General features: G+C 43.0%; 1 protein-coding gene and 1 non-coding gene across 2 annotated transcripts in view; both read left to right on the top strand.

Annotated features, from left to right (window-relative positions):
• LCP2 (lymphocyte cytosolic protein 2) overlaps positions 1–20,523 on the top strand; it is a 70,215-nt gene that overhangs the window by 10,017 nt on the left and 39,675 nt on the right. Inside the window, exons 3-7 of the mRNA XM_007939752.1 lie at positions 1,311–1,357; positions 13,828–13,893; positions 14,329–14,360; positions 15,058–15,095; positions 19,322–19,514. Coding sequence (XP_007937943.1) covers positions 1,311–1,357; positions 13,828–13,893; positions 14,329–14,360; positions 15,058–15,095; positions 19,322–19,514 — 376 coding nt within the window. The remainder of the gene's footprint in view (positions 1–1,310; positions 1,358–13,827; positions 13,894–14,328; positions 14,361–15,057; positions 15,096–19,321; positions 19,515–20,523) is intronic.
• On the top strand, positions 1,667–1,802 carry LOC122149940. The gene has a single exon (XR_006163403.1). It is a non-coding gene; the product is annotated as a small nucleolar RNA SNORA42/SNORA80 family (small nucleolar RNA).

Below are 20,523 nucleotides of genomic sequence, written 5' to 3'. Positions count from 1 at the left end.
ATCCAGAGTCAGCCAGAGCCACAGCAACTCCCTGCCCCTGGGCAGTAATTTCTCCCCTAACTCCCCCATTTTTCAATAACCATATTATGTGCCAGACATTGTGCTAAGTGTATTACATGCATTATCTTACTCAATCCTCACAACGCTCAAAAACTAAAAACAAAACTCACAACTGTATTATTATTATTATTATGACCCCATTTTATAGATATGAAAATGAAGCTCAGAGAAGTTAAGACAGTTGCTAAGTGGAGGAACCTCTACTTGCTATCTGACTCCAGGGCACCCACCCTGGCCACCCAGCGTTCTGGCCTTATTCAGAATGTAATGAAGCTACCAGCAGATCTTTGCCTGAGTCTTGGTCCCTTTTATTGGCTGTCATTGGTTCTATAGAAAGCATGGCCATTCTCCTTTCTGTTCTCAGTGTCAGCACCCCTGCCTCTCTTCCTCTCTTCAAGATGCCTTCTTTTTCACCCTTCTTACCCTCCTCACCCTCCTCACAATGCAGTGCAGGCTCTGACACAGAAGAAGGAGGGTGGTGCTGGTGCTTGCAGGAAAAAATAGATGGTGGATGCCATAGAGCAGGGTTCCAGCCCCAGCCTCATCATCCACAAGCTGTGATTTCTTTAACTTTCCCAAGTCCCAGCTTGGTTCTTACCTACAAGATGGGAACACTGATAGTTCCTACATCATAGGGTTGATCTGAGGATTGATAAAGATATTATAAGGCAGAGATCCAGAGTCAGTTCACCAATATGAGTTGGAAAGCCCCTTTATTACATTCCCACATGTAGAGAATTTTACCAATAAACCTGGTGAATGAGGCTATCAACGTGTTGGGTGTGATAATGGTAATAAAAGGCACAGAACTCTTCTCTAGGTTGGCTTCTCTACAGTAGTTTGAATGGAGACTAAAAGAGCCAGAAGTCTAGAGCAAGAGCCTAGAGATGAGGCTGCAAGATAGTCAAATTCATTCCACTAAACAAGCTCTATTTGGTCTCCCACAAATTTAGCCCTCATAGTACTTGTTTATTTAAATTAAAATTATTTGTCAATAGTTAGAACTCACAAAATGACATATAAAAGTCTTGATTTGAAGATTTCCTTCAGGGGGTGGGTAATAAAAGACCCAGCAATACCAGGCCCACAGGCTTTTATGCAATAGCTAGAAGTTTTGGGTAGGAAAGGACATACTCTTCAGTTTGCCATAGTCCCCACCACTCCCTATTGATCACTCCTTACTCTATTCACCTGGTGAAGAGCCTTTTTTATGGGTTGTAAACTGCCTGCCATGTATGTCTTGATTTCAGAACCTGGCAGAAAATGATATCCAGAAGTTTCCCAAGCTCCGGGTGCCGTAAGTACTCCCCCTGACTCTTTGGATGGTTTGGGCAACAGAGACTAGAATAAGGGTAATCCTGGGGGAGCTGAAACAGTTAATTATCACTGTTACTTTGAAATGGGAAAGTGAGTAGGAAGGATGTGTGCAAGGACAGGGTATGAGAAAGAGAACTTATACGATGAGTTGGAGAAAGGAAGTAACTGATCCAGCCGATCTTGTGTGTTGGCTGCTCTTGCCAAAGACAAGCCTGACTCTGAATCATGTTTTCATTTTTTCTTTTCTTGATGAGGTGGCATGGGTCTATGCAAATAGCACCAGTCAAGTGCATGGGTTTGGATTTATAGTAGGCCTGTCCCTGTGGGCCTCTCATAGTGTCCCATGCCAGAGCATACAGTAGCCCCAAACCATTGCCTGGCCTCTTTGCCCATAGGCTACAGGCACTGAAGTGGGTTGCACAGTGGAAGAAAAAGAAAATAGTACCAGTAAAGAGAACTAAGATTTCCTCATGTCATCACTACTGACTTGGTGATTGCTTATGGAATTACAGAGTTTCCAGACATTTAAAATGAGAACTTTGGACTAGATAAAAGATGGCAATGGGCATCATTTTGTTCATCAAAACTGACTACTTAGAAATGGCTGTCAGGGGTGTTGTGTTGAGAAAATTCCTAAGGAAAAGGAGCCATGATCATTTACTGATATCTGCCATGGATGCCGAAATGAGTAGTTGCAATATGCATATTGTACTATGTGTTTTTTAATAAACTTTAATAATAAAGTTCTCATATACTCAAATGTATTTAAGGGTCCGGTATGTGATATAAATGTGTAAAATGAGCTGAGCTGAAAACCACAAAGCCCAATTGATTTATTTTTTGTTATACTACCATTGAATAAAATGTGGATGTGGAGAAATATTTCTTTACTGCCATAAAAACAATAGCACAATTATGATGATGAAAGATAAGAAATAAAACCCTCACTGTTGGTGAAACAATAGGGAACGGTGAGGACTGTGATAAATCAGAAGTCATATTCTCCATTCAAAGATAGCAGCAGCCACTCACCTCCAGTCAATGTGGAACAAGAGACACTTGATCTTAGAAGTTCCCAAGAAAAGTTAAAAAAATATGGGGTTTATGCAATATATCTCAATTTTTAAATGTTGGTGCAAATATTTTTAAACATGGTGAAAGCCAAAGTAGGCATATCTATGAGCCATTTTTTTTCTGGGGTTCCATCAGTTTCAGACCTCTACTCTGGGGATTCTCTGAGATACCTTCTCTTGCTCTCAGGGTCTCAGAGCACATATTGATAAAAATAGAGTAGGCCAATGGAGTAGGAGGTTAGGAGGTCTCATGAATTGGCAGGACTGCCAGAGTACCTTAATTAAGGAAAACAATTTTAGCATGCTTATCAGGTTTCTCTTGTCTGAAACCACCAATTGCCATCAAGTCAATTCTGACTCACGAAGACTCCCTTGTGTGTCAGAGTAGAACTGTGCTTCATAGGGTGTTCAACGATTTTTTTGGAAGCAGATTTCCATGTCTTTTTTCTGAGGCACTTCTGCGTAGACTTGACCTTCCAAGCTTGCCATTATCAGCAGAGTATGTTAACCATTTGCTACACCCAAGGACATCATTGGCTGGATGGATGAAGACAGAGAAGAATAAGGATTTGCCTCTGGCTGCTGCCGGTCCCCAAGGACAAGTATCATTGAGGGTTGTTTGCTCTTCCTAAGGGTTTACTCAAACCACATATGGCTATTTAAATTTAAATTAAGTTAAAAAAAAAAAAAAATCAGTTCCTTAAGGGACCACGCAATAGGGCTCAGTAGTAATTTATGTTTAGTGGCTACTATATTAGAGAGCACAGACACAGAACATTTCTATCAATGCAGAAATGTGTTGCTACAGTAGAGAAAGACTATCATTCTATGCAAACAAGAGACCTTAACATATGAGAGTCAGAACTGGTGGCTAGAGGACCAGAGTCAGCCTGCATGTTTGATGTACCTGCATGGTGTTTTAAAATCAAGAAGCATCCCATAAACCCAGAATGGTGGGGGGAGGGCAGAAAATGTGGTAATCCTGGGCACTTATTTTATTGTGGCAACTGTCAGCTGGATCTGAGTGTCTCCTGCTTTGTTTAGATGGCATTTGTGCTCCCCCATTCTCCATGGTCCCCACTATTCCCTGAGTGATTATTCTAAGGTGCTTCAATCATTTATGTCATATACATCTTGACTTTGACTTTCTGACCAAGAAGAAGTGATAGGGACCAGATTTACTATCTTACTTGAAACAACCAACTAACCATACAAAATACATGAAGCAGCAGCTTCCAAGGCATTGGACATCAGGCAGTGAGGGATGGGAAACAAATGTGGTAAGTCCTGTGATTGCCCCACCTCTCTGCCTTGAGAGAGTCTCCAGGCCACAGGATGAAGGAGGGACCACAGACAGTATAGTGCACTCCTTGAGTTGAAGAAACAGAACTGAGAGTCTAGGAGTTTAGTGTTCACTGGATAAGTACCAAAGAGGAGAGAGTTGCACAGAGAAAGAAATGTTGAGAACTTCAGAGGATCCCTTTTTAGCAGAGTACTGATGAGTTCATGCATGTGAGGAAACTACCTGAAGCCGGGGAAAGAATCATCCAAAAGAATTAGAGATAATAGTAGCCAGTTACAAGACTAGAAATAGGGTCAGTTTCTACCAGCTAGACTGGAAAACCTCCAGACACAGGAAATTGAGAAGAATGTACAAAACGATCTTTCCTCAGCAGTGGGAAATAATTAGCCCTTGTCTAAAATCTGTCCTGGTCCTGCCTACCAAATCTTTAAAGCAAGACTCAAGATAATCAAGCTATTTCTGAATAACTTACCTGCATCCCTAAATTAAGCTAAAAAATATTTATAGGAATATAACAGCACCCATCACCTAAAAAAGCAAAATTCACAATGTCATGACCTAATTAAAGGCTAACAGGCTTGCAAAGAAGCAAGAAAATGGGATCCCTAATGAGGAGAAAAGCCTATGCATCAAAACTGACCCATAACTGACACAGGTAATAGAATTATTAGATATGGAAAAATATAACTTTATTCCACGTGCTCAAAAAGTGAAGTTTAGGCAAAGAAAAGACAAAAGTTGAAACAACAGTATCCAAATCACACTTCTAGAAATGAAAACTCTAGTATCTGAGATGAGAAATACACTGCTTGGGATTAACAGCAGATTAGAAACTGCAGAAGAAGGTGTCAGTAAACTTGAGAATCCAGCAATAAAAACTATCCAAAACAAAAGACAGAGAAAAAGAGCATCAGTGAACTGTGAGCAACTTCAAGTGACCTAATATACATATCTCAAAGGAAGGAAAGAGAGCTGGGGGTGGGGGTGGGCAACACAGTGGCAGTTTACAGTAACGACAACACAACAGTGCTATGGCACATGTATAAGTTGAATGGTGGTGGGTGGTAAGAAGGCAGGAGTATCTACCTTTGCTTCCAGGGCATTTAGGGAAAACTTCAGGAGGAGGGAACCTTAAGTTGAATTTTGAAATATGTCAGGAGTGGTCAGCTGAAGAATTGACTGCAGGAAATTCTCAGAACAGAGAACATACTGTGTAAAGGCACAGGGACACCAGTGGGTGTGTTGGAACTGAAAGTGGGTCAGAGTGGCTGAAACATATACACGGGAATAGAAAGCAAAGAGGCTACAATGACTGGTGGAGGTACAATTTGTAAAACTTTTCGGAGGTCATTCTAAGGTGTCTGAAGTGTTAGAGAAATGAGCCAAGCAGAGAGAATATGGAGGTCCAACTTGTGTCTTGGATTTCTCCACTGCAATGTAAAAGATAAGACCCTTGGTAGTGCAATGGTTCAGTGCTTCATTCTAACCAAAAGGTGGGCAATTCCAACCCACCAACAGCTCCATGGGAGAAAAGCCTTGGCAATAGGCTTCCATAAAGATTACAGACTAGGAAAACTTATGGGGCAGTTCTACTCTGTCCTATATGGTTGCTATGAGTCAAAATCAACTCGACAGCACCTAACAATGACAACATGTGAAAGATAGTTTAAAAGAGGGCCTACCTGGAGATGCAGATACCAAGTTAGGATGATGGAAATGATCCCACTTACAGAAGATAGCAGCCCCATTCGGGGCTGTGGCTGTGATGACAGGGCATTTAATCAGGATGGACAGACAGAAATAAAAAGGGACTTTCCATTTGAGGATTATATGGGGGTGAGGCTGCTTGATACAGATGAGAGTGTATAAGCTTGATATAGATGGGGTAGGATGGAGAGATGTGATTTTTTTTAGCTTTTGAAAAGTGAAACAAAAACTTGGCCTGTGGTACACACAACTCCATTGCAATATGTTTGAATGTGTACCCCAGATCAGCTATGAGGCCTACCCATGTACCATGAAGAGTGGGGAGGCATTAAGGAACAGGCCAGGCTGCTTTAATTAAGTGACTCCAAGCATTAATGTCCCCTTTTGGCAGACATGTATAAGTATCAGTTTCAGCTCTACTTCTAATGAGCTATGTGATCTGGGGCAAGCCCCTAAACATCCTCAATTTCTTAGTCTATAGAACAAAGGAATGGGTTACACGGACTGCATGGACTCATCTAATTATTCGTTTCTTTGGGGTTTCTTTCCTTCCCTCCATTTTATTTAATTATGGTAAAAACGCAACAAAACACTTCACATTAGACATGTTTTACATGTGCAATTTAGTGATATTCATTACATTCATCATGTTGTACAACTCTTACCACTATCTGTGTCCATATTTTTCCATTATCCTTAAGAGAAACCCCGTGTCATCTAGTTTTAAAGCTTAGTAAGTTAAAGTACAGGCTCTGGGGTCAGGTTACTTGAAATTTAATTCCTCTACTCACTAGCTGTGAGACTATGAGCACATTATCTCAAGTTCTCTGAGCCTCAGCTTCCTCATCTGTAAAATGGGAATGATCATCAAACCTACCTCAAAGGATCAATGGGAAAATTAATGGAAGTAACAATATGCCCTGAATTAATGTTAGCTATTTTATATTACCATGTAAAATCCTGATTAACACAGTTTCAAGGTGGTATTAATTATTCTATCCTGCTGGTAGAGAGAGAAGATTGAAGAATAAAAAGAACATGGAATTTAGGATCAGAGCGATCCAGGTTCTCAAACTAGCTCTGCCTCCTACCAGCTGTGGGACCTTGGGAAAACCTCTTTAACTGCCTAAGCCTCAGTGGGCACTTAATGCAGGAGCTCACCCAAATTGTGTGGTGCAGTTCTTGATGCATGTGGATGTTCAATACTCATTAATTCTATTCCCTTGTACATGGATTGATTTATCTTGCTCATTACCCTAAAGGCTACTTATAAAACTGTGTTTATGTGCAGCAGATCAAAACAAGATTACACTCTTCTGAATATCTCTATTTCCTTCCCTGTTTTTTTTTTTTTTAATCATTATTAAATAGATTTTGTAAGAAGGTAGGTTTTTGTAAGAAGGAAGATTTTATAAGAAAGAAGGTTTTCTCTGTCTGCAGATACAATCACTCTCTCAGAACAAGGTTCATCCCAGATACACCCCCAGTACTGTAACAGACAAGGATTTTTAAATAAAAGACTGAAGGGCCCAGTTTAAAACCCATGGTTAAGCTGAGGATGATCAGGTTAAGTGGGTGGAATGTATGCTTAAAAATTTTGACACCTATTTGTAGTTGATTAAAGAAGAGCGTGTTATGTTTTCTATTTAAATCCACAATGTAAATTACAAAAACAAAACAAAACAAAATGAGAGGGGAAAGATGGTAGCAGTGGTGTGGAGCAACAGATAAGTTTTGGATGACTCTCCCAGGGATTCAAACCAGTTCATTCCAATTTGAGCCTGTGCTGAGAATTTTCATGTCCACTCCAGATATACTGAATCAGAATTAATTGACATTCTTATGCATACATAAGAATCACGTAGGGATCTACAAGAATCACCTGGGGATCTTGTTAAAACATAGATTCCGTATATCTGGGGTGGACACACAAATTTTAAGCAGGGCCTCAAACTGGAGTAAAATGGTTCAAAGCTTTGGATTCTTATATTATTAATTCTCATTGTGCCCATTACCAACAGTGGAATTAGACTGAAAAAAATCTAAGAGCCAATCATAGAAGTAATGCAGGGATGCTTGCTTATTTACCTGCTTTTCTGATAAGGCTATAGATGTCCTAATGGTACAAACAGCTTCCTATAGCATCTACTTAGCCTCTTTTATACTTGAGAGAAGAAATAGAGAGAGAGGAAAGAGGTATGGAAGAAGGGACTCAGAGATGAGACAAACATCCTTGTGCTCATTAATGAATGTGACCAGCCTTTGGCGAAATTGAAACGATGGCAGAGTGTACTTCCAGCCTCCTCCTTCCCTCTTGCATTCATTAGGTAATCTTTGTCTAGGTACTCAACCTTCCTCAACCTTCAGCAATTCTGCACACACAAAGGAACTTCTACTCAACAATCACTCCTTTTCCCCCAATGTAAGTCCAGAAAACTTGCCTTTACACCTCAGTTCTTCATTAAAGGTGGTCACGTGGCCTTTGACAAGTACCTGGCTCAGTGCCTTGCTTTTTTTATTGGTAAAATGTGCAACAATTTTTATACTTGTCTACCACACAAAATGATTGTGAAACACATGCAAAAATAATATAGGTGAAAGGAATGAGCACAGGGGTGAAGTTGTATCTACTGTATGTCAGCTCTTTGTACTCTTTACCCCACCCCCTCAAGCCAGATAGAATCATTAACAAAAATCTGAAATTGTGCTCATCAGAATTTTGTACAAAATAATAAGAATAACCCTTATACAGGATGCAAGGAGCTCTGGTGGCTCATTGTCTAAGGCACTTGACTGCTAACCAAAAGATTGGAGGTTCAAACCTAACTGCTGCTTCATAGAAGGAAGATGGGGCAATCTACTTCCATAAAGATTTACTGCCTTGGAAACCCAGTGGGGGTTGCTATGAGTCAGAATTGACTTGACAGCAGTGGTTTTTGTTTGTTTGTTTGTTTTATTCAAGGTGTATCACTATCCCCATTGTTTCCTCTAATTTTCACACTGACCCTATGAGGTTGTTGGGCCCACAGAATCAATTACAACTCATAGTGGTCCCATGTGACAGAGTAGAACTGCTCCATAGGGTTTTTTTGTCTGTAATCTTTATGAGAGCAGATCACCAGCTCTTGCTCCTGAAGAGCCACTGCACGGGTTTGAACTGACAGCCTTTAGGTTAGCAGCTGAACACTGAATGATTATGCCAGCAGTGCTCCTTACCCTATGAAGTAGGTTCTATCAATATTCCCATTTTTTCAGATGAGGAAGCTGAAGCTTAGAGAGCTCCTTAGCTTTACCTAAAGTTACCCATTTGAGTTCTGTGAGGCCTCATTTTACAAGTTCTAAAGGGCCAGTCACTCCTCCAAGGCCATATGGCGGATAAGTGACAGGAAAATATTCATAAGGTTTACAAAACCCAAAGGCCAGGAGCTTTACAGGATAAAAAGTGGGAAGATTTATACGTGATTCAGTGTGATACAGGTGGATAAGCATTATAAATAATCATTTAATTGAGGCTGATAATAACAGAAAGAAATCACCAAAGAATGGTGATCCCACAGACCGTCGAAATTATCAAACAATATCATACGCAAGTAAAATCTTACTAAAGATAATTCTAAAATGGTTGCAGCAGTATATTGACAGGGAACTTGTAGAAATGCAAGCTGAATTCAGAAGAGGATGTGGAATGAGGGTCATTGCTGGTGTCAGATGGATCTTGGCTGAAAGCAAGGAATACCAGAAAGATGTTTACTTGTGTTTTATTGACTATGCAAAAGCATTTGACTGTGTGGCTTATTACAAATTATGGACAGCATTGAGAAGAATGGGAATTCCAGAACATTTAAATGTGCTGTGAGGAACCTGTACACAGATCAGGAGACTGTCGCAACTAGACCAATAAGCAGCATCACAATAAATGGAGAAAAGACTGAAGTTGTCAAAGATTTCATACTACTTGCTTCCAATATCAGCACCAATGGAAGCAGCAGTCAAGACATCAGAAGATGTATTGCATTGGGCAAATCTGCTGCAAAAGACCTCTTTAAAGTGCTGAAGAGCAAACATGTCTCTTTGAAGACTAAGGTGTACCTAACCCAAGCCATGGTATTTTCAATAGTCTCATATGCATGTGAAAGCTGGACAATGAATAAGGAAGACTAGAGAAGAGTTGATGCTTTTGAATTGTGGTGTTGGCGAAGAATACTGAAAGCACCAAGGACTGCCAGAAGGATGAACAAATCTGTCCTGGAAATGTTCCTTGGAAGCAAGAATTGGCCAGACTTTGTCTCACCTACTCTGGTCATGTTGTCAGAAGGGACCATTCCCTGGAGAAGGATGTCATGCTTGGTAATGTAGAGGGTCAGCAAAAAAGGAGAAGACCCTCAACGAGATGGATTGACACAGTGGCTGCAACAGTGGGCTCAGGTATAGCAAGGATTGTGAGGCTGGTGCAGGACTAGGCGGTGTTTCGTTCTGTTATACATAGGGTCGCTACGAGTCGGAACTGACTTGATGCACCCTAACAACAACAACAACAATAACAGATTATGTGCCACAACTCAAAGAGGAAGAGGATGATGGCCCAAGAATTAAGCTTCTCTTTATTGGTGTAATTTTAAACCAAAAGCCAGTTGCTATGGAGATCCTGAGCAATTAAGTATATGATGGGTCTGGTAACATGTAATCCTCATGGTCAGGCCCACCCCTCTCATTTTGCTTATGAGGAATCCTGACCTCAAGGAGGGCAAATGGCTTGTTTGAGGTCACACAGTGGGTACTGCACTTGGGGCAGAGCATTGCCATCAGATTCAGTACAGGGGCCACTCTGCCACTCCAGGTTCTCAATACCCTACATCACCAGGATCAGGGCTCAGCCTGACCCCAATCACACAGCAAGTTAGGATGGATGCCTTTGGGCTGTCACCCAGGATGGATGCCTTTGGGCTGGGACCCAGGCCATCTTAGCATCCCACCTTCCTATAATACTTTGACTTACTATTGAAGGGTTCAGCCCCAATTTCCAAGTCAGCTCATCCCTAAAACAAGGGAAAGCAAAGAGAGCTACTGTCTATCAGCTGCCCAGCCCCCTCTGCCTCTTTCCCTGGTCCTGAGCAAAGTCTAGGGTTTGTAGGGAGGAAGGGAAATGAGTCATCTCCAGCCACTCACTGTCACTTATTCCAGGAGAAGGGTGAAACTTTGGAGGTTTGCACATAAAGGGAGCCACCACCTTCCTGCCCTAACTACCAACACACCACCCCATGCCCATGTAGATCTAAGAGAGGTCTTGGCTGGCTTGGAAGGGTTTCTCTGAGGCCACCAATGCAGGAGGAACTTGAAGCCTGTGCTGCTGTAGGCGGACTGCCAGGCCCTATTCACTCTCTTGCTCTCTGTGCTGCTTCTTTGGTGGGATCTGTGGTTTGGCATTTCCTTCCTTACTTAGAGCTTCAGAAGCCTGCAGCCTGGTTGCTACAGATACTGGTAAGAAAAAGCACCACAGAGATCAGGAGGTCTTTTCAGGATCCAGAGCAGCATGAAATGTCAGAGCCCAGCCAAGCTGTGTGGGGTAAAGGTGTCAAGGTGTGGCTCATCCCATCTCCTCAAGTCATTGCTGAAATGTCAGGTTCTCATCAAGGCTGACCCTGATCACCCTATCTTTCATTACAACCTCACCTTAACCAAGCAATGGGCAAACTCATTGCTGTTGAGTTGATTCCAACCCATAGTGACCCTATAGGACAGAGTAGAGCTGCCCATGGGGTTTCCAACTCTGTAATCTTTATGGAAGCAGACTGCCACGTCTTTCTCCCACAGAGCAGCTGGTAGGTTTGAACTGCTGACATTTTGGTTAGCAGTCATACTTTTAACTACTGTGCCACCAGTGTCCCTTCTATATGCAGTGCTCACACTTTTACTTCTTTCAGTGACCACTGCTTATTGTCTGACTCACTCCACTAGTGTGTAAGTTCCTTGAGGGTAGGGATCTTTGTTATGTTTATTGATGCGCTTATAGACCTCCTGGCACTGGTTGTTAGCTTCTGGAAAGTCTTCACAATAGAATACATTGTCTGGTCCTGCGCCAGCCCCAGGATTAGTTGTGGATCAGAGTGTTGTGATCCATAGGGTTTTCACTGGCTGATTTTCAGAAGTAGATCATTAGGCCTTTCTTCCTAGTCCATCTTACGCTGGTAGCTCTGGTAAAAACCTGTTCAGCATCATAGTAACATGCTGACAGGCCATGGCTGTACAGGAGATGAATTGGTTGAGAATCAAACCAGTCTCCTTCATGGAAGGCAGTATCACTGAATCATCACTGCTCCCACCTGGCATTTAGAATGCCCTTCATGAATACTGTTGAGTAAATGTGTCAGGATGCTCTACTAACTATTCTAACAGGGTTCCCCTGGCAGCTCGGTAGGAGCCCTCCAATCTCAAATGTCAGAGGAGGGAGGACAGAGATCTGCAGCAAAATCAGTTGAAAGGAAACAAGATGAAACATATCACAAGCATTCTGATGGTGCAATGATGGGGGTAGGGGAACACTGGGAAGCACTTGTCCCTGTTTTAAAGCATCTCCCCTCTAGGCAGTCACTGAAGTCTGAAATCCTAACAATAAAATTATTACAGAGCATTAAACACTGCCCTCTCTCCTTCTCTGTTTTCTTAAGTCCCTAGTGTGTTAATCAAAATGCATTTGTTCTTAATAGGCAGGAGGGCTCATGGCAGCAGTTCCCTGGGATCTTGGGGAAGGAAAGAGAAGTGCTGAATACTAAGGACCACCTTTAGTAACTTAGCAGTTTTGTTTTGACTAAACTTATTACTGTGAGAGGGTCACTTAAACAGAAGTAATTTAGATTCTAGAAGGAACATTCTAGAAAGAATGTTATTCTAGTAGATGGACCAAAGACTCAATAATGTCCACTCTCAAGTAGATTGCAGCATAAAGGAAATTAATGCAAAGATGCAGTGTGTTGAAAATGCACTGAGCCTGGCTTCTGGGGTTGGTGTGTGCTGTGGGAAGGAGTTGTCTTCAACACTAACCCACTATGTGACACTAGAACATCCCTTCCTTTGTCTGGGCCTCCATTGACTCATTTCTAAAGTGACATTGGACTAGAAAATTTCTAAAACTTCCCCAACTGCCCCAAATCTCTAGCAAACACTCGGTCTGTTTACCAATGAGGGTCCTTTTTGGTCTCAGCAGTGGGTGCTAAGGGAGGCTGCAGTCTTGTATCTGGAGGTTGAAAGGTCAGGATGGATGCTTGCCTTGGGTTGTGCTTGAGGTACAGTGGTGATATGGAGTCTTCCATATCCTGGGGTTTGAGGCTATGTATAATCCGTTGCTACTGAGTCATCTCCACTCATGGCCACCCTGTGTGTGTCAGAGTAGAATTGTGCTCCCAAGAGTTTTCAATGCTGATTCTTCAGCAGAAGATCACCAGACTTTTCTTTTGAGATACCTCTGGATGGACTCAAACCTCCAACCTTTCAGTTATCAGCCAAACATATTAACATTTGCAACACCCAAGGACTCTCTAAATACAAACATTGTGTGTGTGTGAATGCATGTGCATGGAGGTGTGCATGTGTGTGTATGTGTATTCCAGTACCTAAAGACTCAGAGTAACTTTGAGGGTCCTGGCCAAGGACAACCTCAGGGGATGGTAGTTCAGGGAGGCTCAATTCTGCAGACTCTGCCTGTGTTAGAAATGCATCTCTAGGCCTTTGCAAGAATCCCTGAGTAGGAAGCATGGATGGGAAAATTGAGGGACCTAATAGGCCAAAGAACAGCTCAGTATGGCTTTTGATACGAATTAGGCAATAAGTAGTTGATTCCTCCAAGTCTAGGAGATGGTTTGAGAATTCCTGGAAGCAAGACACCACCACAAGAAGGCTAAGCCAGGAGTAAGGGGACCTCACTCTCAGAAATTCTACAATGAAATACAGAGCTGTTGTATCTAGATCATAAAGCTTCAGAATTTTGGAGAAGGAGGCAGCAGACAAGAAAGACTTCATGGAAGGCCTTAAAGGTGGATCCAGACAAATCAGCAAAGAATAAATAGCAGGGTGGTTGACATGAGCAAGGGCTGGCAGGAGCAATGCTATGACAAGTTTGGGGAGGAAGCAAGGGGTAGAGGATCCATGGAAGTGAAGGAGGCCAGGCTGAATGTAGACCCAAGGAGGAGAGGAGGTGGCTGGCCAAGGTTGGTCCAGGAGCTAAGTCAAATGTCCTGTGGTGCTCTGAGGTCATACAAAGCAGGGAAGTTCGGAGCTCAGAGCCCTTAAGGTTGAGCAGGGATTGGAGAGAGTGGTTTTGTTTCTCTGTCTGTGGTGTCTTCTGTGAGCCCATCATGCTCTTCTATCTTGCAGGATTCTCAGTAAGTTAAGTCAAGAGATCAACAAGAATGAAGAGAGGAGGAGCATCTTCACACGGAAGTAAGTGGGGCAAGTGTCTCATGTTGACTGTAATGAAACTAAAGAATTTTCAAAACCCAAATCAAACGAAACTCTTTTTATCCTGAATTTTGACCTGTAGTGGCCTTCTTAGTCTCAGAGATTTTTAAGCTTGTTCCCAATGAAAGGGCAGGCCCCTTTCCTTGCCCTGTGCCCTGTCCCAGCTCTAGGACAGCAGGGGAACTTCCCCTGGAGAGTCAAGCAGTCACAAGCTCCCAGCCATGTCACCAATGTGGTTTGGGTGGTTTCCAGAATTCTGGGGCAGCCTGGCCCCTGTTGCCAAGTGACAAGGACACAGGTCTTGGATGGTAAGACATACCCTGTTCTGTGGGCTCCTCTCACAGAGCTGGATAAAGGAAAGAGGGAGGGACTCTTTAACTAAATACACCACTAATGCAATGTTCTTTGCCTTCATAGACCCCAAGTCCAGCGGTTTCCTGAAGAGACAGGTAAAGGTCTCAGGGTGGAGATGTGATTGCTTTAGGAGGTGGCAGGCACTTCTGTGATTCTGTCTTCTGGTTTCTGGGGATCCTGGGATGTGAGGCAGGTGGCCTTACTCAATTGCTTGTAGCTAGTTCTTATCTAGAAGAGGGATTGGGGCTCAAAATAAGGGAAGGAGAGATGTCACTCTGCAGGGCACTTGGCTTATGGTCACTACTCAGCTGGGACCCTCTGCAGAGACCGCTGAGGAATTCTGGGAGCTCTGTTTGGGAGCATAGGAAGGGTTCAGCCATTGATTCAACTCCTGAGGTAAACCAGTCCCCCTGATTTGTTTGGAGTCTTTCAAGCAGTTTTCCTCTGGTGCATAACACATAGTGTCAAAATGCAAATTCCTGGGTTCCACCCAGTCCTGCTAAATCCAAAGCTCTAGAGATAAGGCCCCAGGTATCTGCATATCTTAAAGCACCACTTAGGTGAGTTTTATGAAATTGAAAAGTTGAGAACTACTGCCTTCTGGTAGAATTAGCATCTCAGGTAGAAATTCTAGAGCTGCTGTCAAGCTGTTAATTCCCAGGTGTGTAAAAAGTAGGATGAAGGCCTGGGGTGGGGCAGTGGGTACAGGAGGACTTCAGATGGAGGGTCCACTTTGACTTTCCTTCTAGTAGCATCTTTTGGTACTGACCATGGTGTTGTCTCCTCCCACAGAAAGTCACGAAGAAGACAACGGAGGCTGGTCATCCTTTGTGAGTATGGTGTGGGTTGACCTATCTTTGCAGTAGTTTCTAGACTTCCTTTTCAATAAGGAACAAACATGCTCAAAGTAGAAAGGTCTCTAACAAGATGTCAAGACACCTGCCTAGGGGCTGGAAACTGTTCCCTGTGAAATGCCAGATAGTAAATATTTTCAAGCTTGTGAGCCATGTGATCTTTGCTCAACTGTTCAGTTCTGATGTTTTAGCACCAAAGAATGTGCAAATGAATTGTGTGGCTGTGTGCCAACAAACTTTCCTTTACAAAAGGGCTAGACTTGGCCCACAGGCTGTAGTTTGCTGACCTGTCCATTACTCATCATTACTATCCTAACAACATAACCTTCCCCCACCTCATCTCCAAAAAGGGATGTAGAAATCTACACTAATGTAGGTTTTATCATGGCCTTAAATCACCATCCCTGGTACTAAGGGAAAGGGATTTCAGAATGAGCTAGTAGCCCTGAATGTACCTCAGGGAAGTTGCAATCTGGTTTTTGTTTTGTTTTTTTGCATTTGAGGGGTCACAACGACCCCTATTAGACTCTAGTGAATGGTGTGCATCCTTTTCCCCCAGAAAACCACATATATGGTCACCACACATGATGCTAGACTCAGGCTAAATCAATTGCTGTGGAATTGATTCCAACTCATGGCAACTTCATAAGGAGCTCTGGTGGTGTAGTGCCTAAGGCATTTGACTGCTAACCAGAAGGTTGGCAGTTCAAACCCACCAGCTACTCCATGGAAGAAAAACTGAGCAATCTACTTCCATGAAGATTTATCACCTTGGAAACCCAAAGAGGGTTGCTATGAGTTGAAATTGACTCAATGGCAGTGAGTTCATAGGAAGCCCATGGTGTTAGAGTAAAACTATGCCCCGTAGAGTTTCTAGTTCCCAATGGCTGATTTTCTGGAAGTAGATCACCAGGCCTTTCTTCTGAGGCACTACTGGGTGGATTTGAACCCCTTCCCTTCCATTAGTAGCCAAGTGTATTAACTGTTTGTACCACCCAGGGACTCTAGACTCAGGCTAAGATCTCTATTCTGGATCAGAGTCCAATCTTTTTATCCTCAGTATTTCTCTCAGATGAAGCCACTGAGCCCCCTGGAGAACATGACTTATGTAATAAAGCCATATAACTAGTTAGAGACAAGCCAAGGACCCAGGTCACTGACCCTCAGTAGAGTGGTCTTCTGGTACTCAGCTGCCTCTCATTTTGTTATAAAGCAGGCACAGAACGCCTCAGGTCTTACTAGGATTCTAGTAAAAGAGAGCTTTTCCATTGCAAAAGTGTCAGCTAAGTCTGCACTTTCTACATGGAAAGAAAGGGATATGATGGATGGATTCTGGGCATCTGGATAAATAGACCAGAGTTTTCCAAAAAAATTCTACATTTTCATGCAGAAGCTGCATCATCTTTGCACTGCTTGCTCAAGGCAAGACTCCTTAGTCTTGCCCATAAACTGAAGGGTTTCCATCAAGCGGGGACCATAAAACTCTGATATAAAAAGGAGATAAAGGACCCCATTCTCTTATTATTGTACAGTATTTGTTGTTGTTGTTGTTATGTGCCGTCGAGTCGGCAGTACAGTATAGACAATACATAATATGAGAGACTGTGATTGGGTTAAAAAGTGCCTAAAAATATTGGCACCAACTGATGAGGAGAAAATCAACTGCGTGGATTGGTCAGGCTGAGGGAAGGAGGGACAATGCCATTCTAGGGGGACAACAACAGCGGCCAGAGGGGCTTACTTTCTGTGAACTCAGAGCTGTGGCTATTGTCTCAAAGTTTTACTAGTGCTCGGCTGCTAACCAAAAGGATGGCTATTGGCAAAAAAGGAGAAGAAAGGTTGTCTAATTGACCCACCCAGAATCTCAGTAGGAAAAAGACGTGGCTGTCTGCTCACAGCCAAGAAAACCACACCCCATGGGGTAGCTCTACTCTGTGGCTTGGGGCCAGTATGACTCAAAAACAAGTCAATAGCACGCAACAGCAACAACCCTTTTGTTATAGAAATACTGACATGGCAGGACTAAGTCTTTTTCTGAAATGAGGAAAACTCAACCCTCATTTTACCTTTCTAGTTTTTGTTTTTTAATATTACTCAAGTCTCTGGTAGCATAGTGTCTAAGGCACTTGACTGCTAACCAGAAGGCTAGCGGTTCAAACCCACCAGCTGCTCCTCAGAAGGAAGATGGGGCAATCTACTTCCATAGTGATACTGCCTTGGAAACCCAAGGGGGTCACTATGAGTCGGGTCCGACTCGACGGCACATAACAACAACAACAACAACAACAAGTAAAAATAAAAACAGGAAGTTTTCAACTTAAAGACAGTCTTTCTTAAGCCACCTTTGAAGGCTGTCAGGAGTTCTAGACTATGATACATACCTCAACAAGTTGCAACTTCCAGCTTCTTCTTTCAACACAGTCCTTGACTGTAGAGAGGTACCCTGGGTTTCTTCATTTGCCCACTTAGCTTTGGCATAAAATTACTCAGTGGCTGATGTTGTCATCTCCATGTGGGAAGTCATTACTGTGACTGTCCACTTTCGTAACAATTTGCCATCAAGTCGATTTCAACTGTAAAAATGGCATGGTAGCAGTGTCTGACCTCTAACTTCACAAAGGGGAAGGAGAATCAAGATTGACAGCCCAAGGTTGATTTCTATTCAATGGAAGTTAAACATGCCTCCTCTCTCCAACCTTTTCACCAAATCTGACACTGGCTGTTGTTCCCATGGCACTCTACTTCTTTGCTGAGTTTTATGATTCATTGTAATGGCTACACAGAAATCACAGACCACACTCACAGTTGTGGGGATTATTAAGGAAGTAACGGGTTACAATCCGGGAACAGGAACTGCATAGGATACAATTGTTCAGTCAGGACAGCTTCTCAGTCATGTCCACAAGCAAATCTCTCCCTTGCTTGAGACCTTTTGGCCCTCAGCCCCTTGACCTCTAGGTCCCTTGGGCCCTTTGGGCCTTTTGGGCCTTTGGGGTCTTTTGGCCTGGCCTAACCTCTGCTTGTTTGGGCAAGTGTTACAAAGCTCTTTAGCTCCACCAAAAGGTGTCCAGAGACACCTCACTCTGCCAGTAAGCCTCAACCTGAAGGTATTGGAGTAGAACTGTGCTCCACAGGGTTTTCAATGGCTGATTTTTTCAGAAGTAGATCACCAGGCCTTTCTTCCAAGGTGCTTCTGGGTCAACTTGAACCTCTAACTTTTGGGTTAGCAGCTGATCACATTAACTGTTTACATCACCTAGGTACTCCATAGACTGCTTCAAATACAGTCACTCAGCACCTAGGGCTTTCTTCCTCCGAGACTCAAGAAGAAGCAAAAATAAACGAAAACAAAAATTTAGAAACAGCATGTTCTCTGAGAGAGAAGCTTCAACAACTCTGTGTCAGATTCCATGAATAAAAGCTGTCGTTTTCAACTCTCAACAAAGAGCACAACCTCTGACCATCCTCTCTCAGACACTTTAATCTGCCTTCTAATTAGCAGGCTTTGGTTATCTTGTTTCTCCCATTAGCAAGGCCTTCAATGGTGAGCATTAGGTTATAATGAGAACATTTTGAGCACAGGCATGGTAAAAACAGAGCTAACAATTAACCAGCATCATCACAGATGCCCTAGGCTTGTGGTCTGCTTTCCATGATGCCTCAAATAATAAATGTGTTTACTCAATGACAGTCATTCTCCCATCTGCTATCCCAGGGTCCTCCTTCTAGTCTCTCTGCTTTTCCTTGTTGTACAAAAAAGGTATCCAGGAAAAAGCCCTTGCCTTAGCTGCTAGCCAAAAGGTTGGAACTTTGAGTCGACCCAGAGGTGCCTCAGAAGAAAAGCCTGGTCATCCACTTCTGAACAATCAGCCATTGAATAACCTGTAGAACATGGTCCACTCTGGCACATATAGGGTTGAATGTGTGCCTGGAGTAGGAATCCACTTGATGGCAACTGTTTTTGTTTTTCTGGGTTTTCTTTTCAATGGTTGGAAGATCTGGATAGAGATCCCAAACCCATGTCTTGCAGTCATGTGATATTGGCTCCCTGATATCATCTGTAAAATGAAAGTAGCTACACTGGGGCTGTCTGTCCTCAAGGGTAGACTGTTGTAAGGCTTGGCAGAGATAATAGATGCAGGCCCATGGTGTGCCATGGAGCCTCTACAAACTGCACTACCCTTATCACTGTGTGTTGACAGGAAGAAGATGACTATGAAAGTCCCAATGAGGATCAGGATGGAGAGGATGATGATGACTATGAGTCCCCCAATGAGGAAGGAGAAGTGCCTGTGGAGGACGATGCTGATTACGAGCCACCACCCTCCAATGATGAGGAAGCCCTTCAGAACTCCATCCTGCCTGCCAAGCCTTTCCCCAACTCCATGTATATCGGTAAGGTCCCACTTCCTGATTTCTGTCCCCAGCAGCCCAGAGCCAAGCTCCTGACTGCTGCAAGGGAAGTCATTGTCCATCTTGCCCCCATGGAGCAGAAAGCAGTGGGTGCTGAGGCTTTGGGCAAGTGACTTCACCTCTCTGGGCCTCAGTTTCTTCATCTCTGAAATAACAATAATAATAGGATGGACCACATAGACTTACAGTGAGGATTATTGATAAAAACAGATAAATCATTGCCTGGGTGGCTGTTATCAGCATCCAATTGCCACTTAAGGGTATTCAGCACTTTTAACTCATTCTATGGGTTACTCATGTACTCAAAACTACTTTTCTGCCCCTCCTTATCTTTTGACCAATTCACAGTTGGGCGGTACTACCACCCACAGACTATTAGAATAAACATAAAGATATTGAGGTGGGGTTTGACTATAACTTAAGAAAGATATATATATACATATATATATATACACACAGCATGCAAAGATTTGTATTGTCTATCTGTACCTGTTAGCCCATGTCTCCCTCACTTCTTCATTCATTCAACAAAAATTACTGAGTTCCTACTATGGGATAGGAGTCCCTGGTGGCGCAAATGATTGCACACTTGGCTACTAACCGAAAGGTTGGCAATTCAAATCCACCTAGAGGCATCTCTAGGTCACAGCCATGGAAACCCTATGCAGCACAGTTCTGACACACATGGGGTCACTACGAGTCAGAATTGACTTGCAGCAAGTGGTGTTTTTGACAGTACCACAAGGTAGCCAATATTCTAAGTACAGGGAAAGAGTAAGGAAAGAAGACATAGCCCTTACGTCCTAGTTGTTGTTGTTGTCAAGTGCCGTCGAGTCGTTTCCGACTCATAGCAACCCCATGCACAGCAGAACGAAACACTGCCCGATCCCACGCCAGCCCCACAATCCCTGCTATACTTCAGCCCATCATCGCAGCCACTGTGTCAATCCATCTCATTGAAGGCCTCCCTCTCTTTCGTCGACCCTCCACC

This window comes from Orycteropus afer, unplaced genomic scaffold (assembly GCF_000298275.1).
Source record: "Orycteropus afer afer isolate SDZICR_OR568_19922 unplaced genomic scaffold, OryAfe1.0 scaffold00062, whole genome shotgun sequence".
NCBI lineage: Eukaryota > Metazoa > Chordata > Mammalia > Tubulidentata > Orycteropodidae > Orycteropus > Orycteropus afer.
This window is presented reverse-complemented; position numbering and strand designations above follow the sequence as displayed.